The sequence below is a fragment of the Symphalangus syndactylus genome, chromosome 5 (assembly GCF_028878055.3).
Source record: "Symphalangus syndactylus isolate Jambi chromosome 5, NHGRI_mSymSyn1-v2.1_pri, whole genome shotgun sequence".
In the NCBI taxonomy this organism is placed as follows: Eukaryota; Metazoa; Chordata; class Mammalia; order Primates; family Hylobatidae; genus Symphalangus; species Symphalangus syndactylus.
Genome location: NC_072427.2, coordinates 50,699,955 through 50,724,594, shown reverse-complemented (window position 1 = coordinate 50,724,594; position 24,640 = coordinate 50,699,955). Strand labels below are relative to the sequence as shown.

The 24,640-nt window shown below is 58.3% G+C and overlaps 1 protein-coding gene and 14 non-coding genes across 15 annotated transcripts in view; all 15 read right to left on the bottom strand.

The window, feature by feature from the left end:
- Positions 1-24,640, bottom strand: part of LOC129482512 (uncharacterized) — a 39,168-nt gene that overhangs the window by 989 nt on the left and 13,539 nt on the right. The window contains exons 9-25 of the mRNA XM_063640227.1: positions 24,076-24,119; positions 22,752-22,794; positions 18,952-18,995; positions 17,489-17,618; positions 17,064-17,107; positions 15,616-15,747; positions 15,184-15,227; positions 13,183-13,228; positions 11,684-11,815; positions 11,258-11,302; positions 6,293-6,425; positions 5,853-5,897; positions 3,481-3,612; positions 3,055-3,098; positions 2,044-2,118; positions 849-980; positions 409-452 (exon numbers count right to left, since the gene is read on the bottom strand). Coding sequence (XP_063496297.1) covers positions 17,494-17,618; positions 18,952-18,995; positions 22,752-22,794; positions 24,076-24,119 — 256 coding nt within the window. The 3' untranslated portion in view covers positions 409-452; positions 849-980; positions 2,044-2,118; ... (9 more) ...; positions 17,064-17,107; positions 17,489-17,493. The remainder of the gene's footprint in view (positions 1-408; positions 453-848; positions 981-2,043; positions 2,119-3,054; positions 3,099-3,480; positions 3,613-5,852; positions 5,898-6,292; positions 6,426-11,257; positions 11,303-11,683; positions 11,816-13,182; positions 13,229-15,183; positions 15,228-15,615; positions 15,748-17,063; positions 17,108-17,488; positions 17,619-18,951; positions 18,996-22,751; positions 22,795-24,075; positions 24,120-24,640) is intronic.
- On the bottom strand, positions 705-786 carry LOC129483682 (small nucleolar RNA SNORD115). The gene has a single exon (XR_008658187.1). It is a non-coding gene; the product is annotated as a small nucleolar RNA SNORD115 (small nucleolar RNA).
- On the bottom strand, positions 3,345-3,425 carry LOC129483714 (small nucleolar RNA SNORD115). The gene has a single exon (XR_008658216.1). It is a non-coding gene; the product is annotated as a small nucleolar RNA SNORD115 (small nucleolar RNA).
- LOC129483705 (small nucleolar RNA SNORD115) lies at positions 4,267-4,348 on the bottom strand. Its single transcript, XR_008658209.2, has one exon. It is a non-coding gene; the product is annotated as a small nucleolar RNA SNORD115 (small nucleolar RNA).
- Positions 6,152-6,233, bottom strand: LOC129483678 (small nucleolar RNA SNORD115). Its single transcript, XR_008658183.1, has one exon. It is a non-coding gene; the product is annotated as a small nucleolar RNA SNORD115 (small nucleolar RNA).
- Positions 8,061-8,142, bottom strand: LOC129483695 (small nucleolar RNA SNORD115). The gene has a single exon (XR_008658200.1). It is a non-coding gene; the product is annotated as a small nucleolar RNA SNORD115 (small nucleolar RNA).
- On the bottom strand, positions 9,946-10,026 carry LOC129483715 (small nucleolar RNA SNORD115). Its single transcript, XR_008658217.2, has one exon. It is a non-coding gene; the product is annotated as a small nucleolar RNA SNORD115 (small nucleolar RNA).
- On the bottom strand, positions 11,546-11,627 carry LOC129483685 (small nucleolar RNA SNORD115). The gene has a single exon (XR_008658190.1). It is a non-coding gene; the product is annotated as a small nucleolar RNA SNORD115 (small nucleolar RNA).
- Positions 13,445-13,526, bottom strand: LOC129483701 (small nucleolar RNA SNORD115). Its single transcript, XR_008658205.1, has one exon. It is a non-coding gene; the product is annotated as a small nucleolar RNA SNORD115 (small nucleolar RNA).
- LOC129483667 (small nucleolar RNA SNORD115) lies at positions 15,474-15,555 on the bottom strand. The gene has a single exon (XR_008658173.1). It is a non-coding gene; the product is annotated as a small nucleolar RNA SNORD115 (small nucleolar RNA).
- On the bottom strand, positions 17,353-17,433 carry LOC129483710 (small nucleolar RNA SNORD115). The gene has a single exon (XR_008658212.1). It is a non-coding gene; the product is annotated as a small nucleolar RNA SNORD115 (small nucleolar RNA).
- LOC129483693 (small nucleolar RNA SNORD115) lies at positions 19,234-19,314 on the bottom strand. The gene has a single exon (XR_008658198.2). It is a non-coding gene; the product is annotated as a small nucleolar RNA SNORD115 (small nucleolar RNA).
- LOC129483672 (small nucleolar RNA SNORD115) lies at positions 21,144-21,225 on the bottom strand. The gene has a single exon (XR_008658177.1). It is a non-coding gene; the product is annotated as a small nucleolar RNA SNORD115 (small nucleolar RNA).
- LOC129483670 (small nucleolar RNA SNORD115) lies at positions 23,039-23,120 on the bottom strand. Its single transcript, XR_008658176.1, has one exon. It is a non-coding gene; the product is annotated as a small nucleolar RNA SNORD115 (small nucleolar RNA).
- Positions 24,365-24,446, bottom strand: LOC129483669 (small nucleolar RNA SNORD115). Its single transcript, XR_008658175.1, has one exon. It is a non-coding gene; the product is annotated as a small nucleolar RNA SNORD115 (small nucleolar RNA).

Below are 24,640 nucleotides of genomic sequence, written 5' to 3'. Positions count from 1 at the left end.
GATCCTTGAATCTCTGCAGCCTGACCCCATGGGCTCATTCAAGCACCCCACTCCAAGGAAAGAGAGCTCTCATGTGACCCCTGTGGCACCCCAGAGCCCTTGTGGCCCCCTCATGTGGCCTGGGCCATCCTTGAGGCCAGACTCGCACACTGAGTCTCAGCTGGGAGCTGCCCTCCATGGGACTGAGGGGACCCTTTCCTGCCTGGATGACTGTTACCCCTGTAAGGCTTCAGGGAAGGCATCGTCTTGGGTCTGATTCCCAAGGAAGCCAGCCTCCTGGAGAAACTGTCTCAACCTGGTGGGGATTCAGGTCGGCTCCCTGAGGAAACCCACGTGGCCTAAAGAGTGACCTTTGGTGACCCTACACAGCCTGGCTCATGGCCCATGATGGCAGCAGAATGCACTCACCTATGCGCATCAATGTAGGGAGCCCACCTGGGCTGAAGAGCTCACTGAAAGACAGAAGACACAAGGGGAGAACGGGGGCTCAGGAAGGACCCAGCAAGCTGCCCTACCACAGGGAACCAGAGTGCAGACACCAAGCCCACAAAGGGAGCCTGGGCTGCCTCATATGTAATGTGGAGACAGGGAAGAGTCCCCCCGAAGATGCTGTTCAGGGCTTGGAGGTCTCCAGTCCAAAATACAGTGCCCATGACAGGGACCTAGAAATCCCAGCACCCTCTTCCAAAATTCTCACCTAGGCTGGGCCTCAGCATAATCCTATTGAGCATGATTTTTAAGTCATCACCTCTCTTCAGAACAATATAAGGTTCTCATCATCGACCCAACCCAGGACACCACCACCCCCCAACACATGCATGCATCCATTGGGACCCAGATGTGCTCACCACAACTCAGTGCAGGAGACCAGGGCACCAGGAAGGGCCTGAGTTTCAGCTTACCAGGGGCTGAGCACCTGGCTGAGGGACATTTTCCTGGGGCCAGTGGGCCCAGTGCAATTCTTCTTCCAGGGTCACCATCTGGAGGGGTGGGGGACAGTTGTCCAAACAGGGCCTTGAGCCTCCATAGGGCAAAGTGGGCAGGGCGTGCTGGCTCACACATGCTCTCCCACCATGAACTCATGAGATGAGATCCATGTAAAACAGTGACGGTCATGCACATGAGGAACCCTTGTCCCTCCCTGCCACTCAACCCTGGAAGGAAAGGGCAGGTGAGTCATGGGATTCCAGCAAGATGCCCAGGCTGCACCCTACTGTAGGACCCTGGAGCACCTCCACTGCCCAGGCCAGCTCCCCCACATGACTCCGGGCTGCAATAGGACCATTGGGCAGGGCCAGGGCCACCAACCAGCTCATGGCAAACCAAGGAGGCTGGCCTGGACCCCATGTGCCACTGCAGACATGGCAGTCACATAACCTGCCCCTGGGCATGGAATGCAACCATCCATGCACCCTTTATAAGCTCACACCAGAAATACCATCCTGGGGCCCCAGGGCCACATGCCTTCTCTGGTGGGTCCCTGTTCATGCACTGCATACCTCCCAAACACAGAGCTGGGCCACATTCGGCCAATCAGGGGCCACATAATGTCCTCTCCTTTCCTTTGGCTAAAGACCCTGTCACCCTGGAGGTGACCCCATGACTCAGAAGCAGCCTGTGCAGCAAATTGCCAGCACAGGATCCTTGACAGTGGGTCTCCCATCACAGGATGCCACCCTGCCGCACTCCGCTTCAGGTAGGGGTGACCTCAAGTGGGACACAGGCTGCACCCTTGGCCTAAAGCCCACGATTCCCAGGGCCAACCACAAGGTGACAGCCAGAGCTCAGCCTTGACCCAACCCCACTGAGGCAGTGCCACCCCCACCAGGCTCAAGGTGCCACCACTGCTCAACAGGGTCGGTCCCATTCAGGGCCATGAGTGGTTCCCGACACTTGAATGTTCACGGCCTGACTCCGTAAGCCAGATCACCCACACCCAACCCCTCTGCAAGCCTCAGGGACAGAGGGATCCCGTATAAGACTCCTGGCTGTGGAGACCCTGTGGATGCCCTCATGTGGACTGGGCAGTCCTCCAGGACTCACCTGTGCACCAAGTCTCAGCTAGGATCTGCAGTGTTGGGTTGAAAGAACCCTCTCTTGCCTGGACCTCTGTTACCCCTGCAAGGTTTCAGGGAAGGTGTCCTTCTTGGGACTGACTTCCAAGGAAACCTCCCTCCTGGAGAAACCATTCATCCCTGGTGGGGATTCAGGTCGGCTCCCTTAGGAAACCCTCATGACCTGAAGAGTGATGTTCAGGGACCCCACCCCGGCCTGGCTCATGGCCCATGATCCCAGCAGGATCCATTCACCCGAGACCCCACCACCATGGAGGTGATGCCATAGCTCAGAAGCAGCCTAGACAGCAAGTTTCTGAGACAGGGTCTTCCACAGCAGGCCTTCCCACCTCAGGAGGACATGCTTCCCACCACTTGTCCACAATGAAGGGGTGACCCCGATAGGACATGGGCTGTACCCATGTCTCAAAGCCCACCAATCCCAGGGTGGGATTGCACCACCATCAGGTGCCAGCCAGAGCTAGTCTCGACTCACCCTTAGGAAACAGCACCACCCCACACTTGGCTCAAAGAGGCATCACTGGGAAGGCCCATAGCTTATTAGGGTTTGTCCCATTCAGGGCCACAGTTTGGTGCAATCCTTGAAAATCCGCGGCCTGACCTCATGGGCTGAATCGCACACACCTCTCCAAGGTTGGAGAGCCCCTGCAAGAACCCCTTGGTGCCCCAAAGCCCTTGTGGCCCCCCTCATGTGGCCTGGCCATCCTAGAGGCCTGACCTGAGCACTGAGTCTCAGTGGGGCACTGCCCTGCATGAGGCTGAGAAAACCCTTTACTGCCTGGACCACCACAACCCCTGCAGGGCTTCAAGGAAGGTATCTTCCTTGGGTATGATTTCCAAGGAAGCCACCCTTCTGGAGAACCCATCCCAAGTAGACATTCAGGTCAGCTCCTGAGGAAACTCTTGCGGCTGAAGGCTGATGCTTGCTGACCCCACACAGCCTGGCTCATAGGCCATGACCCCAGCAGGATCCACTCACCTATGCTGGTCACTGCCAGGGAGGCTGCTGGGCAGAAGAGCTCACTGAAAGACACAGGGGAGACTGGGGGTTCTGAAAGGAGCCGCCAAAGTGCCCCGCCCCCGGGTAACAGGAGCGCCAACACCAAGCCCACATAGTGAGCCTGGGCTGCCTCATGAAGGAGCGCAGAGACAGGGTTGGGCACCCTCCAGATGCCCTCAGAGCCTCCAGGTCTCTAGCCCAAAATACAGTAGTCCTGCTGGGGAAGTCATAACTCCAGCATCGTCTTCCAAAATTCTGGAACCTAGGCCAGGCCTCAGCATAATCCTTTTGAGCATGATTTTTAAGTCAGCACCTCTCTTCAGACAATATAAGGTTCTCATCATTGACCCAACCCAGGGCACCCCCTGCCCACGTATGCATCTAATGGGACATGGATGTGCTCACCACAGCTCAATGCAGGAGACGAGGGCACCAGGAAGGGCCCTAACTTCAGTGCATCAGGGGCTGGGCCCCTGGCTGACAGACGCTGGCCTGGGGCCAATGGGTCCAATGCAAGTCTTCCTCAAGGCTCAACATCTGGGGAAACAGGAGTAGGACAGGCATCTGAACACAACCTCACCCCTCCATGGAGGCAGAAGGTGGGGTGTGGCAGCTCAGGGATGCTCGCCCTCCATGGACCCAGGTGATGGGATCCATGTGGAACACTGGCCTGTCACAGACGCAGGGCACACTGTGCTCTCTCAGCCACCAGTCCTTGAAAGGACAGGGAAGGTATCCTCCTTGGGTCCAATTTCCCAGGAAGCCACTTTCCTTGAGAATCAACCCTTCCATCCCTGGTGGGCATTCAAGTGTGCTCCCTGAGGAAACCCTCCTGTCCTGAAGGCTGATGCTCAGTGACTCCACACAACCTGGCCCATGGCCATGATGCCAGTAGGATCCACTCACCTATGCCGCTCAATGCCAGGGTGCCCTGCCTGAGTGGAAGAGCTCACTGAAAGACACACGTGGAGAAGGGGGGCTCAGGGAGGAGCTGCCCTCATGCCCCACCCAAGGAACTGGACCACCAACAGCAAGCCCACACGGGGAGCCTGGGCTGCCTCACGGAGGAGTGCAGAGACAGGGTTGAGCTCCCCAGATGCCCTTTAGGCCCTCCAGGTCTCCAGTCCAAAATACAGGGGCCCTGCCAGGGACTTCGGGATTCCATCATATTCCAAAATTCTCACCTAGGCTGGGCTTCAGCGTAATCCTATTAAGCATGATTTTTAAGTCATCACCCCTCTTCAGGACAATATAAGGTTCTCATCATCGACCCAACCCAGGGCACCCCACTTCCTGTGCAGGCATCCAGCGGGACCCAGATGTACACATCATAGGTCAGTGCAGGAGACCAGGTCACTAGGAAGGTCCCGAGCTTCAGCACACCAGGGGCCAGGCACCTGGCTTTGGGCCACTGGCCTGAACATTGAGCCCAACACAAGTCTTCCTCCAGGCTCACCATCTCAGGGGACAGGAGGAGGACATATGTCCAAACGGGGCCTCACGCCTCCATGCAGGGAAGGGGTGAGGGATACCCATGTGATGGGATCCATGCGGAACACAGGCCTATCACGGACATGGGGCACCCTTGACCCTCCCCATCACCGAACCCTGGAAAAACAGGTTACGTGTGTCACTGGGCTCAGGCGAGATGCCCTGACTATGCCCTACTGCAGGCCTTAATAGCATCTCCACTGCCCATGCCTGCTGCCCTGCACGATCCCAGAGCCACCCTGGGACTATGGGGCATGGACCAGGGTTACCAACCAGCTCATGGCCAATCTAGGAGGCTGGCCCAGAAGCCATGTGCCACTGTAGACAAGGAAGTTGCAAAGCCTGCCCCTGGCATGGTGGGCACCTGCCCAGGCTCCCTTTGCAAGCCACACTTGAAATCGAAGCCTGGAGTCCCAGGGCCACATGCTTTCTCTGGCGGGTCCCCATCCATGTCCCGCACGGGTCCTCAAAACAGAGTCAGGCCACCTTCGGCCAAACCTGGGCCACACTGCGTCCTCTCTTTCCTTAGGCCCAAGACTCTGCCACGCTGGAGGTGACCCCATGGCTCAGAAAAGGCCTGGGTGGCAAATTCCCGGGACAGGACCATCGACAGCGGGTCTTCCCACCTCAGAATCCACTCCTCCAGCCACCCACGAACATGCAAAAGGTAACCTCCAGTAAGACGTGGGCTGCCGACTTGGACCAAAGCCCACAAATTCAAGGGCCGGCCGGCAGCATCACCAGGTGCTGGCCAGAGCTCAGTCTTGACCAAAACCCAGGGAAACAGCGCTGCCCCCCACCAAGCTCAAAGAGGCACCATTGAGATGACCCATTACTCAACAGGGTCGTTCCCATTTAAGGCCATGGTTGGGGTGCGATCCTTGAAATCTCCGTGGCCTGACCACATGGGTCCATTCAAGCACCCCTCTCCAGGGAAAGAGAGCTCTCGTGTGACTCCTGTGGCACCCCAGAGCTCCTGTGACCCCCCTCATGTGGCCTGGGCCATCCTTGAGGCCAAACCCGAACACCAAGTCTCAGCTGGGAGCCACCCTACATGGGACTGAGGGGACCCTTTCCTGCCTGGACCACCGTCACCCCTGCAGGGCTTCAGGGAAGGCATCATCTTGGGTCTGATTCCCAAGGAAGCCAGACTCCTGGAGAAACCATCCCTCCTTGGTGGGGATTCAGGTCAGCTCCCTGAGGAAACCCTTCTTTCCCGAGGGCTGACCCTCAGTGACACCACGCGGCCTGACTCATGGCCCATAATGCCAGCAGAATGCACTCACCTATGAGCATCAATGTCAGGGGGCCCACCTGGGCTGAAGAGCTCACTGAAAGACAGAATACATAAGGGGAGAATGGGGGCTCAGGAAGGACCCAGCAAGGTGCCCTACCCTGGGGAACCAGAGAGCCAACACCAAGCCCACAAAGGGAGCCTGGGCTGCCTCATGTAGAAATGCAGAGACAGGGTAGAGCCCCCCCACGAGATGCTGTTCAGGGAGTGGAGGTCTCCAGTCCAAAACACAGTGGCCCTGCCAGGGACCTTAAAATCCCAGCATCCTCTTCCAAAATTCTCACCCAGGCTGGGTCTCAGCGTAATCCTATTGAGCATGATTTTTAAGTCATCACCTCTTTTCAGAACAATATAAGGTTCTCATCATTGACCCAACCCAGGGCACCACCCCACAAACCACGCATGCATCCACTGGAACGTAGATGGGCTCACCACAGTTCTGTTTAGGAGACCAGGGCACCAGGAAGGGCCTGAGCTTCAGCTCACCAGGGGCTGAGCACTTGGCTGAGGGACACTGGCCCGGGTCCAAGCGGGCCCAATGCAATTCTTCTTCCTGGGTCACCATCTGGAGGGGTGGGGGACAGGTGTCCAAACACGGCCTCATGCCTCCATGCAAGAAAGTGCGCAGGGTGTGCTGGCTCACAGATGCTCTCCCTCCATGGACTCAATACATGGAACTCATGTAAAACAGTGATGGTTATGCACGCAAGGAACTCTTGGCCCTCCCTGCCACTCAACCCTGGAAGGAAAGGGTAGGTGGGTCATGGGATTCCAGCAAGACATCCAGGCTGCACCCTACTGAATAACCCTGGGCACCTCCACTGCCCACGCAAACTCCCCCACATGACTCTGGGCCACACTGGGAGCACTGGGCTGGGCTAGGGCCACCAACCAGCTCATGGCAAACCAAGGAGGCTGGCCTGGACGTCATGTGAAGCTGCAGAACTGGCAAGCACATAGCCTGCCCCTGGGTGTGGAATGCACCTGTCCAGGTGCCCTCTACAAGCCTACACCAGAAATTGCGCCTTGGGGCCCCAGGGCCATGTGCATTCTCTGGTGGGTCCCCATTTATGCATCATGCACCTCCCAAACACAGAGCCAGGCCATGCTCGGCCAATCAGGGGACACATGATATCTTCTCCTTTCCTTTGGCTCAAGACCCTGCCACCCTGGAGGTGACCCCATGTCTCAGAAGCAGCCTGGGCAGTAAATTGCCAGCACAGGTCCCTTGACAGTGGGCCTTCCACCACAGGATGCCACCCTTCCAGCCACTCCACTTTGGGGAGGAGTGACCTCCAGCAGGACGCAGGCTGCACCCTTGGCCCAAAGTCCACGATGCCCAGGACCAACCACCAGCTGCCGGCCAGAGCTCAACCTTGACCCAACCCCACTGAAGTGGCACCACCCCCAACAGGTTCGAGGAAGCACCACTGGGATGGCCATTGCTCAACAGGGTCTGCCCCATTCAGGGCCACGGGTGTGGCCCAACCTTTGAATATTCACGGCCTGACTCCGTAAGCCTGATCACCCACACCCAACCCCTCTGCAAGCCTCGGGAAAGAAGAGCTCACATATAAGACTCATGGCCCCCGGAGACCCAGCAGACCCCCTCATGTGGCCTGGGCAGTGCTCCAGGCCTGACCTGTGCACCAAGTCTCAGCTAGGATCTGCACTGTGTTGGGTTGAAGGAACCCTCTCCTGCCTAGACCTCCATTACCCCTGCAGGGCTTCAGGGAAGGCATCCTTCTTGGGATTGATTTCCAAGGAAGCTGCCCTCCTGGAGAAACTATCTGTCCCTTGTGGGGATTTAGGTTCGGCTCACTGAAGAAACTCTCGTGGCCTGAAGGGTGACCCTCAGCACCCCTCCGTGGCCTGGCTCATGCGCCATGACCCCAGCAGGATCCACTCACTTATGCTGCTCAAGGCCAGGGGCCCGCCTGGGCAGAAGAGCTCACGGAAAGACACAGGGGAGAACAGGAGCTCAGGGAGGAGCCACCAACCTGCCGCAGCCCCTGGGAGCCACAGTGCCAACACCAAGCCTGCATGAGGAGTCTGGGCTGCCACACAGAGGAGCACAGAGACAGGGTTGGGTAACCCCAAAGTGCCCTTCAGGGCCTCGAGGACTCCAGCCTAAAATACAGTGGCCCTGCCAGGGGACCTCGGGATCCCAGTGTCCTCTTCCAAAATTCTCACCTAGGCTGGGCCTCAGCGTAATCCTATTGAGCATGATTTTTAAGTCATCACCTCTCTTCAGGACAGTAAAAAGTTCTCATCACTGACCCAACTCAGGGCACCCCCCTCCACACACATGCATCCAGCGGGACCCGGATGTGCTCACCACAGCTCAGTGCAGGAGACCAGGGCAACAGGAAGAGCCTGAGCTTCAGCGCACCAAGGGCTGGGCACCTGACTGATGACCACTCGCCCCGGGACAGCGGGCCCAATGAAAGTTTTCCTCCGGTCTCACCATCTGGGGGACAGGAGGTGGACATGTGTCCAAATGGAACCTTACGCATCCATGCAGGAAGGGGCTGGGGGATGCCAGCTCACGATTGCTCTCCCACCATGGACCCGTGTGATAGGATCCATGTGAAACACTGACGTGTCATGGACACAGGGGAACCTTGGCCCTCCCCACCACTGAACCCTGGAAGAACAGGGCAGGTGGGTCACTGGGCTCAGGCAAGATGCCCTGGCTATGCCCTACTGCAGGCACCTTGAGCACCTCCACTGCCCATGCCCCCTGCCTCTCACAATTCCAGGTCCCTTGGGTGTGGGCCAGGGCCACCTACCTTCTCACAGCCAACGAAGGAGGCTGACCCGGATGCCATGAACTGCTGCCAATCTGGCATTCGCACAGCCTGCCCCTGTGTGTGGAGGGCGAGCACCCAGGCCCCACTCCACACCATACGGGAAATCACAGCCTGGGGTCCCAGGGCCTCATGTGTTCTCTGGTGGGTCCCCATCCATGCCCACACAACACCTCCCACACAAAGTGGGGCCACACTCAGCCAATCGGCGGACACATGGTGTCTTCTCCTTTCCTTGGGCCCAAGACCCTGCCCCGCTAGAGGTGACACCATGGCTCAGAAGCAGCCTGGACCGCAAATTTCTGGGATAGGTCCTTCCACAGCAGGTCTCCTCACCTCAGGAGGACAGCCTTCCTGTCACTGTCCACAAGGAAGTGTGATCCCCTAGTGGGACATGGACTGTACCCTCGGCCCAAAGCCCACCAATCCCAGGGCCAGACTGCAGCACCCTCAGATGCCAGTCAGAGCTAGTCTTGACACACCCTCAGGGAAACAGCACCACCCCACACTTGGCTCAAAGAGGTGCCACTGGGATGGCCCATAGCTTAATAGGGTCAGTCCCATTCAGGGCCATGGGTTTGGAGAGATCCTTGCAAATCTGAGGCCCGACCCCATGGGCTGAATCACACACACCTCTCCAAGGTCAGAGAGCCACCGCAAGACCCCCTTGGCACCCCAGAGCCCTTGTGACCACTTGCATGTGGCCTGGCCATCCTAGAGGCCTGACCTGAGCACTGAGTCTTTAGCAGGACACTGCCCTGCATGGGGCTGAGGAAACCCTTTACTGTCTGGACCACCGCAACCCCTGCAGGGCTTCAGGGAAGGCATCCTCCTTGGGTCTGATTCCCAAGGAAGCCGCCCTCCTGGAGAACGTATTCCAAGTGGGGATTCAGGACAGTTCCTGAGAAAACTCTTGCAGCCGAAGACTGATGCTTGGCGATCCCACACAGCCTGGCTCATGGGCCATGACCCCAGCAGGATCCACTTACCTATGCTGGTCAATGCCAGGGGGTCTGCTGGGCAGAGCTCACAGAAGGACACATGGAATAATGGGGGCTCAGGAAGGAGCTGCCAAAGTGCCCCGCCCCCGGGTAACAGGAGTGCCTACACCAAGCCCATATAGTGAGCCTGGGCTGCCTCAAGGAGGAGCGCAGAGACAGGGTTGGGTGCCCTCTAGATGCCCTCAGAGCCTCCAGTTCTCTAGCCTAAAATACAGTGGTTCTGCCGGGGAACTCATAATTCCCAGCATCCTCTTCCAAAATTCTCACCTAGGCTGGGCCTCAGCATAATCCTATTGAGCATGATTTTTAAGTCATCACCTCTCTTCAGACAATATAAGTTTCTCATCATCAACCCAACCCAGGGCAACCCCCTCCTCGCATAGGCATCACGGGAATGCGGATGGGCTCACCACAACTCAGTGCAGGAGACCAGGGCACCAGGAGGGCTTGGGTAATATGCCCTGGCTGTGCCATACAGCAGGCCCCTGGAGCACCTCCACTGCTCACACTGGCTCCACTGCATGACTCTGGACCACAACAGAACCCCTGGGCAGGGTCCAAGGCCACCAACCAGCTCACAGCCAACCAAGGAGGCTGGCCTGGATGCCAGGCACTGCTGACGACCTGGCAGTCCCACAGCCTGCCCCTGTATGGGGAGAATGCCTGCCCAGGATCCTTATCCAAGCACGCACCAAAAATCACAGCCTGGGCCCAGGGCCACGTGCTTTGTCTGGTGGGTCCTCATCCACACCACAGACCCCTGTCAAACACAGAGCTGGGCCACACTGAGCTAATCAGGAGCCACATAGTGCCCTCTCCTTTCCTTGGGCCCAAGACCCCGCCACCCTGGAAGTGACCGCATGGCTCAGAAGAAGCCTGGGCAACAAATTCCAAGGACAGGTCCCTCATGAGGGGGCCTTCCAAACTCAGGACATGACCCTTCCCGCCACTGACCTCGAAGAAGGGGTGACCCCCAGCAGCAGGCGGGCTGCACCCTTGACCCAAAGTCCATGAGTCCCAAGGCTGGCCTGCAGCACCACGAAGCACCAGTCATGGCTCAGCCTTGACCCAACCAGTTAAAGCCGAGCCACCACCAACCAGGCTCAAGAAGGAGCTACTGGTGTGACCCATTGCTCAACAGGATCATTTGCATTCAGGGCCATAAGCGGGGCACGATCCTTGAATCTCCGCAGCCCCACCCCATGGGCCTGATTGCCCACCCATTTCCAGGGACAGAGAGCCCCTGAGTGATCCCTGTGGCACCCGGGAGCCTCTGTTGTCCCACTAATTTGTTCTGGGCAGTCCTCGAGGACAGTCTCTTACACCAAGTGTCAGCTGGGAGCTGCCCTGCATGAGACTGAAAGAACCCTTTCCAGACTGGACCACCGTCACCCCTGCAGGGCTTCAGGGAAGGCATCGTCTTGGGCCTGATTCCCCAGGAACTGCCTCCTAGAGGACAAACCCATCTCTCCACAGGTGGGGATTAAGGTCCACTCCCTGAGGAAACCCTCCTGTCCTGAAGGCTAATACTTGGTGACCCCATGCAGCCTGGTGCATGGCCCACAACCCCAGCAGGATCCACTCACCTATGCAGGTCAATGCCACGGGGCCCGCCTGGGGTGAAGAGCTCACTGAAAGACACAGGAGAGAATGGGGGTCAGGGAGGAGCCGCCCATGTGCCCCGCCCCCAGGGAACAGGAGGGCCATCACCAAGCCTACATGGGGAGCCAGGGCTGCCTCATGGAGGAGCACAGAGACAGGGTTGGGACTCCCAGATGCCCTTCAGGGCTTCCAGGTCTCCAGCCCAAAATACAATGGCCCTACCAGGGGACCTCAGGATCCCAGCATCCTCTTCCAAAACTCTCACCTAGACTGGGCCTCAGCGTAATCCTATTGAGCATGATTTTTAGGTCATCACCTCTCTTCAGGACAATACAAGGTTCTCATCATCGACCCAACTCAGAGCACCCCCTTCCCAGCGTATGCATCCAGCAGGACCCGGATGTGCTCACCACAGCTCAGTGCAGCATATCAGGGTGCTAGGAAGTGCCCAATCTTCAGTGCACCAGGGGCTGGGCACCTAGCTGATGGATGCTGCCCTGGGGCCATTGGGACCAATTCAAGTCTTCCTCCAGGCTCAATACCTGGGGAAACAGGAGTAGGACAGGCATCCAAACACAACCTCAACCCTCCATGGAGACAGAAGATGGGGTGTGGCAGCTCAGGGATGCTCGCCGTCCATGGATCCATGTGATGGGATCCATGCAGAACACTGGCTCGTCACAGACACAAGGCACCCTGTACTCCCTCAACCACTGAACCCTGGAAGGACAGGGCAGGTGGGTCACTAGGCTCAGGCAAGAAGACCTGGCTGTGTCCTACTGCAGGTCCCATGAGCACCTCCACTGCCCATGCCGGCTCCCCCGCATGACCCCAAGATCATGACAGAGCTACTGGGCAGAGGCCAGGGCCACCAACCAGTTCACGGCCAACCAAGGAGGCTGGCCTGGATGCCAGATGCTGCTGCAAAGCTGGCAGTCACATACCCTGCCCCTGTGCATTGTGGGCACCCAACCAGGTGCCCTACCCAGCATGAACTGGAAATCACAACCTGGGGTCCCAGGGCCACATGCTTTCTCTGGTGGGTCCCCATCCATGCCCCACACACCTAAACACAGAGCAGGGCCACACTTGGTTAATCGGGGGATACATGGTGACTTCTCCTTTCCTTGGGCCCAAGACCCGCTACCCTGGAGGTAACCCTATGGCTCAGAAGCAGCATGGGTGGCATATTTCAGGGACAAGACCCTCAACAGCAGCCCTTCCACCTCAGGAGGCCACCCTTCCTGACACTTGCCAATGGGGAAGGGGTGACTTCCAGCCACAAGGAAGGGGAGATCCCCAGCAGGACGTGGGCTGATCCCTTGGCCTAAAGCTAACGAGTCCGTGGCTGGACTGTAGAACCACTAGGCACTGGCCAGAGCTCAGCCTTGACCCAAACCTAGGGAAACAGCACCACCCCATCCAGGCCGAAAGAGGTACCATAGGATGGCACATTGCTCAACAGGGTCGGTCCCATTCAGGGCAATAAATCCTGTGTGATCCTTAAATATCTGCAGCTCAACTCCATGGGCTCTATGCCCATCTTTCTCCAGGGAAGGGGAGCTCCTTTGTGACCCCATGGCATCCCAAAGCCCCTGTGGCCCCCCTCACGTGGCCTGGTCAGTCCTCAAGGCCAGACCAGTGCACTGAGACTCAGCTGGGAGCTGCCCTGCATGAGACTGAAGGAACCCTTTCCTGCCTGGACCACCATCAACCCTGCAGGGCTGCAGGAAAGGTATCCTCCTTGGGTCCGATTCCCAAAAGAACAGCCCTCTTGGAGGACCAGCTCACCCCTCCATGGTGTGGATTCAGGTCGGCTGCCTGTGGAAACCCTCCTGTCTCAAAGGCTGACCCTCGGTGACCCCACACTGCCTGACTGATGACCCATGACCCCAGCAGGACCACTCACCTATGCTGGTCAATGCCAGGGGGTTGCACCTGGTTGGAAGAACTCACTGAAAGACACGAGGGGAAAATGGGGGTTCACAGAACCGGAGCACTAACACCAAGCCCACACAGGGAGCCTGGGCTGCCTCACAGAGGAGCACAGAGAAGGGGTTGGGCCCCCACGAGATGCTGTTCAGGGCCTCAAGGTCTCCAGCCCAAAATACATTGGCCATTCCAGGGAATTCCGGATCCCAGCATCTTCTTCCAAAATTCTCACCTAGGCTGGGCCTCAGTGTAATCCTATTGAGCATGATTTTTAAGTCATCACCTCTCTTCAGGTCAATATAAGGTTCTCATCATCAACCCAGCCCAGGGCATCACCGCCCCCCCCGCCCCACCACCCATGCATCCAGTGGGACCCAGATGGGCTCACCGCAGCTCAGTGCAGCAGACCAGGGTGCCAGGAAGGGCCTGAGCTTCAGCTCACCAGGGGCTGTGCCCAGAGCCAGCAGGCCCAACGCAAGTCTTCCTCTGGGGTCACCATCTGGAGGGGTGGGGGACAGGTGTCCAAACAAGGCCTCATGCCTCCATGCAGGAAAGTGGGCAGTGGGTGCTGACTCACACATGCTGTCCCTCCATGGACTCATGAGATGAGATCCATGTAAAACAGTGACGGTCATGCATGTGAGGAACCCTTGGCCACTGAACCCTGGAAGGACAGGGCAGGCGGGTCACGGGGTTTGAGCAAAACGCCCAGACTGCACCCTAGTGCAGGACCCTGGAGCACCTCCACTGCCCACGCCAAATCCCCTGCTCGAATCTGGGCTGCATCAGGACCACTGGGCAGGGCCACAGGCACCAACCAGTTCACAGCAAATCAAGGAGGCTGGCCTGGATGCCACATACCACTGCAGACCTGGCAGTCACATGGCCTGCCCCTGGGCATTAAATGAACCCATCCAGGCACCCTCTATAAGCACACACCAGAAATCACATCCTGGGGCCACAGGGACACATGCCTTCTCTGGTGGGTCCCCATTCATGCACCGCACACCTCCCAAACACAGAGCTGGGCCATGCTTGGCCAATCAGAGGCCACATGATGTGCTCTCCTTTCCTTTGGCTCAAGACCCTGCCACCCTGGAGGTGACTCCATGGCTCAGAAGTAGCCTGGGCATCAAATTGCCAGGACAGGACCCTTAACAGTGGGTCTTCCACCACAGGATGCCACCATTCCATCCACTCCACTTCTGGTAGGGGTGACCTCCAGTGGGACACAGGCTGCACCCTTGGCCCAAAGCCCACGATTCCCAGGGCCAAACACCAGGTGATGGCCAGAGCTCAGCCTTGACCCAAACCCAATGAGGCTGCACCACCCCCATCAGGCTCAAGGAGGCACCAGTGGGATAGCCCATTGCTCAACAGGGTCGGTCCCATCAGGGCCATGGGTTGGGCCCGATCGTTGAATCTTCACGGCCTGACTCCATAAGCTCGATCACCCACACTCTACCCCCCTGCAAGCCTTGGGGACGGAGAGCTCCTGCGTAACACCCGTGGCCCCTGGAGACCCAGTAGACCCCTCATGTGGCCTGGGCAGTGCTCCAGGCCTGACCCATGCACCAAGTGCCCAAAGAGGTACCATGGGATGGCACATTGCTCAACAGGGTCGGTCCCATTTAGGGCAATAAGTCCTGTGCGATCCTTAAATCTCTGCAACTCAACTCCATGGGCCATATGCCCATCTTTCTCCAGGGATGGGGAGCATCAAGGCAGCAAGTTGCTGCACTGCATTGGGTTGAAGGAACTCTCTGCTGCCTGGACCTCTGTTACTCCTGCAGGGTTTCAGAGAAGGCGTCCTTCTTGGGGTCAATTACCAAGGAAGCCACCCTCCTGGAGAAACCATCCATCTCTGGTGGGGATTCAGGTCAGCTCCCTAAGGAAACCCTCGTGGCCTGAAGAGTGACCCTCAGCGACCCCCCCGTGGCCTGGCTCTTGGCCCGTGACCCCAGCAAGATCCACTCACCTATGCTGCTGAAAGCCAGGGGCCTGCCTGGGTAGAAGAGCTCACTGAAAGACACAGAGGAGAACGGATGCTCAGGGAGGAGCCGCCAATTTGCCCCGCCCCCAGCGAACTAGAGTGCCGACACCAAGCCTGCACAAGGAGCCTGGGCTGCCACACAGAGGAGCGCAGAGACAGGGTTGGGCACCCCGAAGGTGTCCTTCAGGGCCTCAAGGACTCCAGCCCAAAATACAGTGGCCCTGCCAGGGGACCTCGGGATCCCAGCGTCCTCTTCCAGAATTCTCACCTAAGCTGGGCCTCAGCGTAATCCTATTGAGCATGATTTTTAAGTCATCATCTCTCTTCAGGACAATATAAGGTTCTCATCATTGACCCAACTCAGGGCACCCCCCGCCATCCCTGCACATGCATCCATCGGGACCCAGATGTGCTCACCACAGCTCTGTGCAAGAGATCAGGGCACCAGGAAGAGCCTGAGCTTCACCACACCAAGGGCTGGGCACCTGACTGATGATCACTCACCCTGGGACACTGGGCCCAATGAAAGTTTTCTTCCAGTCTCACCATCTAGGGGACAGGAGGTGGACATGTGTCCAAATGGAACCTCATGCCTCCATGCAGGAAGGGGCTGGGGGATGCCAGCTCACGATTGCTCTCCCACCATGGACCCATGTGATGGGATCCATGTGAAACATGGATCCATATGGACACGGGGGAACCTTGGCCCTCTCTACCACTGAACCCTGGAAGAACAGGGCAGGTAGGTCACTGGCTCAGGCAAGACACCATGGCTATGCCCTACTGCAGGCACCTTGAGCACCTCCACTTCCCGCTCCACTTGCCTCACATGACCCCAGGGCTCTACCGGCCCCCTGGGTGCAGGCCGGGGCCACCTACCATCTCATGGCCAACCAAGGAGGCTGGCCTGGATGCCACATACTGCTGCCGATCTGGCAGTCGCACAGCCTGCCCTTGTGTGTGGAGGGCGAGCACTCAGGCCCTGCTCCACACCACACCAGAAATCGCAGCCTGCGGACCCAGGGCCTTATGTGTTCTCTGATATGTCCCCATCCATGCCTCACACAACACCTCCCACACACAGAGTGGGGCCACACTCAGCCAATCGGGGGACACATGGTGTCTTCTCCTTTCCTTGACCCTGCCACCCTGTAGGTGACCCCATAGCTCGGAAGCAGCCTAAACAGGTCCTTCCACAGCAGGCCTTCTCACCTCAGGAGGACACCCTTCCCGCCACTTGCCCACAAGTAAGGTGTGGCCCCCGGTGGGACATGGGCTATACCCTTGGCCCAAAGCCCACGAGTCTCAGGGCCAGACTGCAGCACCATCATGGGGTCACCAGAGCTAGTCTTGACCCAACCTCATGGAAACAGTGCCACCCCCCACTTGGCTCAAAGAGGCATCACTGGGATGGCCCATAGCTTAATAGGGTCGGTCCCATTCAGGGCCATGGGTTTGGAGAGATCCTTGAAAATCCAAAGCCTGACCTCATGGGCTGAGTCACACATACCTCTCCAAGGTGGGAGAGCCCCTGTAAGACCCCCTTGGCACCCCAGTGCCCTTGTGGTCCCCCTCATGTGGCCTGGCCATCCTAGAGGCCTGACTTGAGCACCGAGTCTCAGCTGGGTGCTGCCCTGCATGGGGCTGAGGAAACCCTTTACTGCCTGGACCACCACAACCCCTGCAGGGCTTCACGGAAGGTATCCTCCTTGGGTCCGATTCCTAAGGAAGCTGCCCTCCTGGAGAACCCATCCCAGGTGGGCATTTGGGTCAGCTCCTGAGGAAACCCTTGCAGCCAAAGGCTGATGCTCAGCAACCCCATGCAGCCTGGCTCACGACCCATGACCCCAGCAGGATCCACTCACCTATACTGGTCAATGTCAGGGAGTCTTCTGGGCAGAAGAGCTCACTGAAAGACACAGGGGAGAATGGGGGCTCAGGGAGGAGATGCCAAAGTGCCCCACCCTTGGGTAATAGGAGCGCCGACACGAAGCCCACCTAGTGAGCCTGGGCTGCCTCACGGAGGAGCGCAGAGACAGGGTTGGGCACCCTCCAGATGCCCTCAGAGCCTCCAGGTCTCTAGCTCAAAATACAGCGGACTTCACAGGAAACTCGTAATTCCCAGCAATTTCTTCCAAAATTCTCACCTAGGCTGGGCCTCAGTGTAATCCTATTGAGCATGATTTTTAAGTCATCACGTCTCTTCAGACAATATAAGGTTCTCGTCATCGACCCAACCCAAGGCACCCCCTACCCACACACGTATCCAGCAGGACCGAGATGTGCTCACCAAGCTCAATGCAGGAGACCAGGGCGCCAGTAGGGCCTGAGCTTCAGCTCACCAGGGGCTGGGCAACTGTCTGATCGCCACTGGCCTAGGGCCAGTGGACACAATGCAAGTCTTCCTCTGGGGTCACCATCTGGCAGGACAGGGGACAGATGTTCAAACAGGGCTTCACGCCTTTGTGAGGGAAAGCAAGGAGGGGGTGCTGGCTCACACATGCTCTCCCTCCATGGACCTATGTGATGGGATCTACATGAAATAATGACAGTCATGGACCCAGGGAACCCTTGGCCCTCTCCGCCACCAAACCCTCAAAGGACAGGGTAAGCTAGTCACTGGGTTTGGGCAAGATGCTCTGGCTGTGCCATACAGCAGGCCCCTGCAGCACCTCCACTGCCCATGCTGGCTCCACTGCATGACTCTGGACCACAACAGAACCCCTGGGCAAGGTCCAAAGTCACCAACCAGCTCACGGCCAACCAAGGAGGCTGGCCCGGATGCCAGGCACTGCTGCCAACCTGGCAGTCCCACAGCCTGCCCCTGTATGGGGAGGACACCCGCCCAGGCTCCCTCTCTAAACACACATCAGAAATCACAGCCTGGGGCCCAGGGCCACGTGCTTTCTCTGGCAGGCCCTCATCCACACCCCAGACCCCTGTCAAACACAGAGCTGGGCCACACTTGGCGAATCAGGAGCCACATGGTGCCCTCTCCTTTCCTTGAGCCCAAGACCCCACCACCCTGGAGGCAACCGCATGGCTCAGGAGCAGCCTGGGCAACAAATTCCTGGAACAGATCCCTCATGAGGGGGACTTCCAACCTTGGGACATGACCCTTCCTGCCACTTACCTCGAAGAAGGGGTGACCCCCAGCAGCAGGCGGGCTGCACCCTTGACCCAAAGCCCATGAGTCCCAGGGCCGGCCTGCAGCACCACGAAGCTCAGCATTGACCCAACCAGTTGAAGTCAAGCTGTCACCCACCAGGCTCAAGGAGGAGCTACTGGGGTGGCCCATTGCTCAACAGGGTCATTCGCATTCAGGGCCATGAATGGGGTGCAATTCTTGAATCTCCACAGCCTGACCCCATGGGCCCAATCACCCACACCTCTCTGGGGAAGGACAGCCTGCGCGTGATCCCTGTGCCACCCCAGAGCCCCTGTTGTCATGCTTGTTTGTCCTGGGCAGTCTTCGATGACAGACTCATGCACCGAGTGTCAGCTGGGAACTGCCTTGCATGAGACTGAAGAAACCCTTTCCAGACTGGACCACCATCATCCCTGCAAGGCTTCAGGGAAGGCATTGTCTTGGGTCTGATTCCCCAGGAAGCCACCCTCCTGGAGGATGAACCCATCTCTCCATAGTGGAAATTCAGGTCGACTCCCTGAGGGTACCTTCCTGCCTGAAGACTGATACTTGGTGACCCAATGCAGTCTGACTCATCACCCATGATGCCACCAAGATTCACTCACCGATGCTGGTCAATGCCAGGGGGTCTGCTGGGCAGAAGAGCTCACTGAAAGACACAGGGGAGAATGGGGGCTCAGGGAGGAGATGCCAAAGTGCCCCACCCTTGGGTAACAGGAGCGCTGACACCAAGCCCACATACTGAGCCTGGGCTGCCTCACGGAGGAGCGCAGAGACAGGGTTGGGCACCCTCCAGATGCCCTCAGAGCCTCCAGGTCTCTAGCCCAAAATACAGTGGTCCTGCCAGGTAATTCCCAGCATCCTCCTCCAAAATTCTCACCTAGGCTGGGCCTCAGAGTAATCCTATTGAGCATGATTTTTAAGTCATCACCTCTCTTCAGACAATATAAGGTTCTCATCATCGACCCAACCCAGGGCAACCCCTCCCCACACAGGCATTACAGGAAAACAGATGGGCTCACCACAGCTCAGTGCAGGAGACCAGGGCACCAGGAGGGCCTGAGCTTCAGCGCACTGGGGGCTGGGCGCCTGGCTGACGGACACTGGCCCGGGGCCAGGAGGCCCAAAGCAATTCTTCCTCGGGGCTCACCATCTGAGGACACAGGTGGAAGACATGGGTCCAAACAGGGCCTCACCTCTCCATGCAGGGAAGTGTGCAGGGGGTGCCGGCTCACCCATCCTCGCCCTCCATGGACCCATGTGATGGGATCCATAGGGAACACTGACTCATCATGAATGCGGGGGACCCTTGACCCTCCCATCACCGAACCCTGGAAGGACAGGGCAGGTGCGTCACTACGCTCAGGCAAGAACCCCCGGGCTGCACCTATGGTGGGCCACACACTATGGCAGGCCTGGAGAGCACCTCCCCTGCCGACACCAGCGCCCCCACACCATCCCAGGGCCGCACCAGGACCACTGGGCACCAGTCAGGGCCACCAACCAGCTCACAGCAAACCAAGGAGGCTGGCCTAGATGCCATGTACCACTGCGGACCTGGCAGTCACATAGCCTGCCCCTAGGTGACCTCTACAAGCTCACACAGGAAATCGCATCCTGGGTCCCTAGGGCCATGTGCCTTCTCTGGTGGGTCCCCATTCATGCACCACACACCACCCAAACACAGAGCCAGGCCACACTCGGCCAATCAGGGGACACATGATGCCCTCTCCTTTCCTTCGGCTGAAAAACATGCTACCCTGTAGATGACCCCATGTCTCAGAAGCAGCCTGGGCAGCAAATTGCCAGGACAGGACCCTTGACATTGGGCCTTCCACAACACAATCCCACCCTTCTGGTCACTCCACTTCGGGGAGGGGTCACCTTAGTGGGATGTGGGCTGCACCCTTGGCCCAACGCCTACAATTCCCAGGGCCAGCCTGCAGCACCACCAGGTGAAGGCCAGAGCTCAGCCTTGACCCAACCCCCACTGAGGCCACACCACCCCCATCAGGCTCAAGGAGGCACCACAGGGATGGCCCATTGCTCCACAGGGTCGGTCCATTCTGGGCCATGGGTTGGGCCCGATCCTTGAATCTTCACAGCCTGACTCCATAAGCCCGGTCGCCCTCACCCTACCCCCCTAACAAGCCTCGGGGACAAAGAGCTCCTGCATAACACCCGTGGCTACCAGAGATACTGTGGACTCCCTCATGTGGCCTGGGCAGTGCTCCAGGCCTGACTCATGCAATGAGTCTCAGCTAGGACATGCACTGCATTGGGTTGAAGGAATCCTTTCCTGCCTGGACCTCCATCATTTCTGCATGGCTTCAGAGAATGCGTCCTTCTTGGGACAGATTTCCAAGGAAGCTGCCCTCCTGGAGAAACCACCTGTCCCTGGTGGTTCCAGGTTGGGTCCCTGAGGAATCCCTCTTGGCCTGAAGGGCGACCCTCAGTGACCCAAAGCTGCCTGGCTCATGGCCCCTGACCCCAGCAGGATCCACTTACCTATCCTGCTCAAGGCCAGGGGCTCGCCTGGGCAGAAGAGTTCACTGAAAGACACAGGGGAGAACAGGGGCTCAGGAAGGAGCCTCCAATGTGTGATGACCCCGGGGAACTGGAGGGCCAACACCAAGCCTGCACAGGGAGCCTGGGCTGCCTCAAGGACGAGCACAGAGACAGGATTGGTCATCCCCAAGATGCCATTCAGGGCCTCCAGGTCTCCAGTCCAAAATACCATGGCCCTGCTGGAGACCATGGGATCCCAGCATCCTCTTCCAAAATTTTCACCTAGGCTGGGCCTCAGCGTAATCCTATTGAGCATGATTTTTAAGTCATCACCTCTCTTCAGGACAATATAAGGTTCTCATCATCGACCCAACCCAGGGCACTCTCCTCCCCACGCATGCATCCAGTGGGACCCAGATGTGCTCACCACAGCTCAGTGCAGGAGACCAGGGCACTAGGAAAGGCCTGAGCTTCAGGGCACCAAGGCTGGGCACCTGGATGACAACCACTGGCCTGGAGCCAGCAACCCAAAGGCAAGTCTTCCTCCATAGACACCATCTGGGGGGACAGGAGGAGGACATGTGTCCAACCAGGGGCTCAGGCCTCCATACAGGGAAGGGGGTGGGTGGTGCCAGCTCACGCTTGCTCTCTATGGACCCATGTGATGAGCTCCATGTGAAACACCGATGTGTCTCAGACGCGGGGGACCCTTTGCTCTCCCAGCCACCGAACCATGGAAGGACAGGGCCGTCAGGTTCCTGGGCTCGGGCAAGACACCTGGGCTATGCCCTACTGCCGGCCTCCCTTGCCCACATTGGGTCCCCTCACAACCCCGGGCAGCACTGGGACCCCTGGGCAGGGGTCAAGGACACCAACCAGCTCACAGCAAACCAAGGACACTGGCCCGGACGCCACGCGCCACTGCCAACCTGGCAGCTGCACAGCCTGCCCTGTGCACGGAGGGCGAGCACCCGGGCCCCTTCTCAAGGTGCACAGGAAATCACAGCTTAGGGTTCCAGGGCCACGAGCTTTCTCTGGTGGGTCCCAATCCATGCCCCACACAACACCTCCCACACACAGAGCAGAGCCACACTCAACCAATCGGGAGACATATGGTGTCTTCTCCTTTCCTTGGGCCCAAGACCCCGCCACCCCGGAGATGACCTCATGGCTCAGAAGCAGCCTGGACTGCAAATTTCCAGGAAAGTTCCTTCCACAGCAGGCCTTCCCACCTCAGGAGGATACCCTTCCCACCACTCCCTCATAAGGAAAGGGTGATCCCCAGTGGGACACGGGCTGCACCCTTGACCCAAAGCCCGTGAGTCCCAGGACTGGGCTGCACCACCATCAGGCACTGGCTGGAGCTAGTCTTGACCCAACCTCAGAGAAACAGCGCCGCCTGCCACATGGTTCAAAGAGGTGCCACTGGATGGCCCATTGCTTAATAGGGTCGGTCCCATTGAGGGACATGGGTTTGGTGCAATCCTTGAAGCTCTGTGGCCCAACCCAACGGGCCAAATTGCCCACCTTTCTCTGGGGTTGGAGAGCCCCCATGAGATGCCCATGGTGCCCCAGAGCCCTTGTGGCCCCTGTCATGTGGCCTGGCCATCCTAGAGGCCTGACCTAAGCACCAAGTCTGAGCTGAGCACTGCCCAGCTCCACTGTCCTGTGTGGAGCTGAGGAAATCCGTTCCTGCCTGGACCACTGCCACCCCTGCAAGGCTTCAGAGAAGGCCTCCTCCTTGTGTCCGATTCCCAAGGAAGCTGCCCTCCTGGAGAACACATCCCCAGTTGGGATTCAGATCAGCTCCTGAGGAAGCCCAGGTGGCCCAAGGGATGACCCTCGGGACCCCACGCAGCTTGGCTCATGGCCCATGACACCAGCAGTATCCACTCACCTATGCCAGTCAATCCCAGGGGGTCTTCTGGGGGAAGAGCTCACTGAAAGACACAAAGAATGCGACTGAGGAAGGAGCCACCAACATGTCCCACCCCCAGGGAAGCTGAGTGCGGACACCAAGCCCACACAGGAAGCCTGGTGTGCCTAATGGAGGAGCACAGACAGGGTTGGGTACCCCTCCGTGATATGCCCTTCAGGGCCTCGAGGTCTCCAGCCTAAAATACAGTGGTCCTGCCGGGGACCCTGTGATTCCCAGCATCCTCTTTCAAAATTCTCACCTAAGTTGGGCCTCAGCGTAATCCTATTGAGCATGATTTTTAAGTCATCACCTCTCTTCAGGACAATATAAGGTTCTCATCATCGACCCAACCCAGGGCAACCCTGTCCCCACTCACACATCCAGAGGGACCCGGATGGGCTCACCACACCTCAGTGCAGGAGACCAGGATGACAGGAAGGACCTGAGCTATAGCGCACGGGAGGCTGAGCACGTGGCTGACAGACACTGGTCCAGGGCCAAAGGGCCCAACGCAATTCTTCCTCTGTGCTCACCATCTGGAGGGACAGGGGAAGAGTGTCCAAACAGGGCCTTAAGATTCCATGCAGGAAAGCGGGGAGGGGATGCTGGCTACACATGCTCTATGTCCATGGACTCATGTGATGGGATCCATGTGAAACAGGGAAAGTTACGGACCCAGGGAACCCTTGTACCTCCCCACCACCAAACCCTGGAAGGACAGGACAGGCGAGTAACTAGGCTCGGGCAAGATGCCCAGGCTGTGCCCTACCACAGGCCCCTGGAGCACCTCCACTGTCCAAGCCGGCTTCCCTGCACTTCCTGGGCTGCGTTGTGACCCGTGGGTAGGAGCCAGGGCCACCAACCAGCTCAGGCCAACCAAGGAGGCTTGCTCTGAAGCTAGGCGCCACCGTAGACCTGGCAGATGCACAGCCTGCCCCTGTGCAGGGAGGGTGCCCAGACTCCCTCTCCAAGTATGCACCAAAAATCACAGCCTGGGGCCACCCTCATGTGGCTTGGGCAGTCCTCAAGGCCAGACCTTAGCACCGAGTCTCAGCTGGGAGCTGCCCTGCATGGGACTAATGGAATCCTATCCTGCCTGGACCAATGTCACTCCTGCAGCGCTTCAGGGAAGGTGTCCTCCTTGGGTCAGATTCCCAAGGAGGTGGCCCTCCTGGAGAACCAATCCCTCACCAGTGGGGATTCAGGTTGTCTCCCTGAGGAATCTCTCCTGTCCTGAAGGCTGACCCTCAGTGACCCCACGTGGCCTAGTCCATGGCCCATGACCCCAGCAGGATCCACTCACCTATGCCACTCAAGACCAGGGGTCCTCCTGGGCAAAAGAGTTCACTGAAAGACACAAGAGGAGAAAGGGGGCTCAGGGATGAGCCACCCACATGCACCACCCAGGAGAATCTGAGCACCGACATGAAGCTCACACAGGGAGCCTGGACTGCCTCATGGAGGAACGTAGAGACAGGTTTGGGCCCCCTCCAGATGCCCTTCAAGGACTCCAGGTCTCCAGCCCAAAATATAGTGGCCCTGTCAGGGACCTTGGGATCCCAGTGTCCTCTTCCAAAATTCTCACCTAGGCTGGGCCTCAGCGTAATCCTATTGAGCATGATTTTTAAGTCATCACCTCTCTTCAGGACAATATAAGGTTCTCATCATCGACCCAACCCAGGGAACCCCACTTCCTGTGCAAGCATCCAGGGGCACCCAGATGGGCTCACCCAAGCTCAATGAAGGAGACCAGGGCAACAGGAAGGGCCCGAGCTTCAGTGCAACAGGGGCTAGGCATCTGGCTGATGGCCACTGGCCCGGGAATAGTGGGCCCAATGCAAGTCCTCCTCTGGGGTCACCATCTCGAG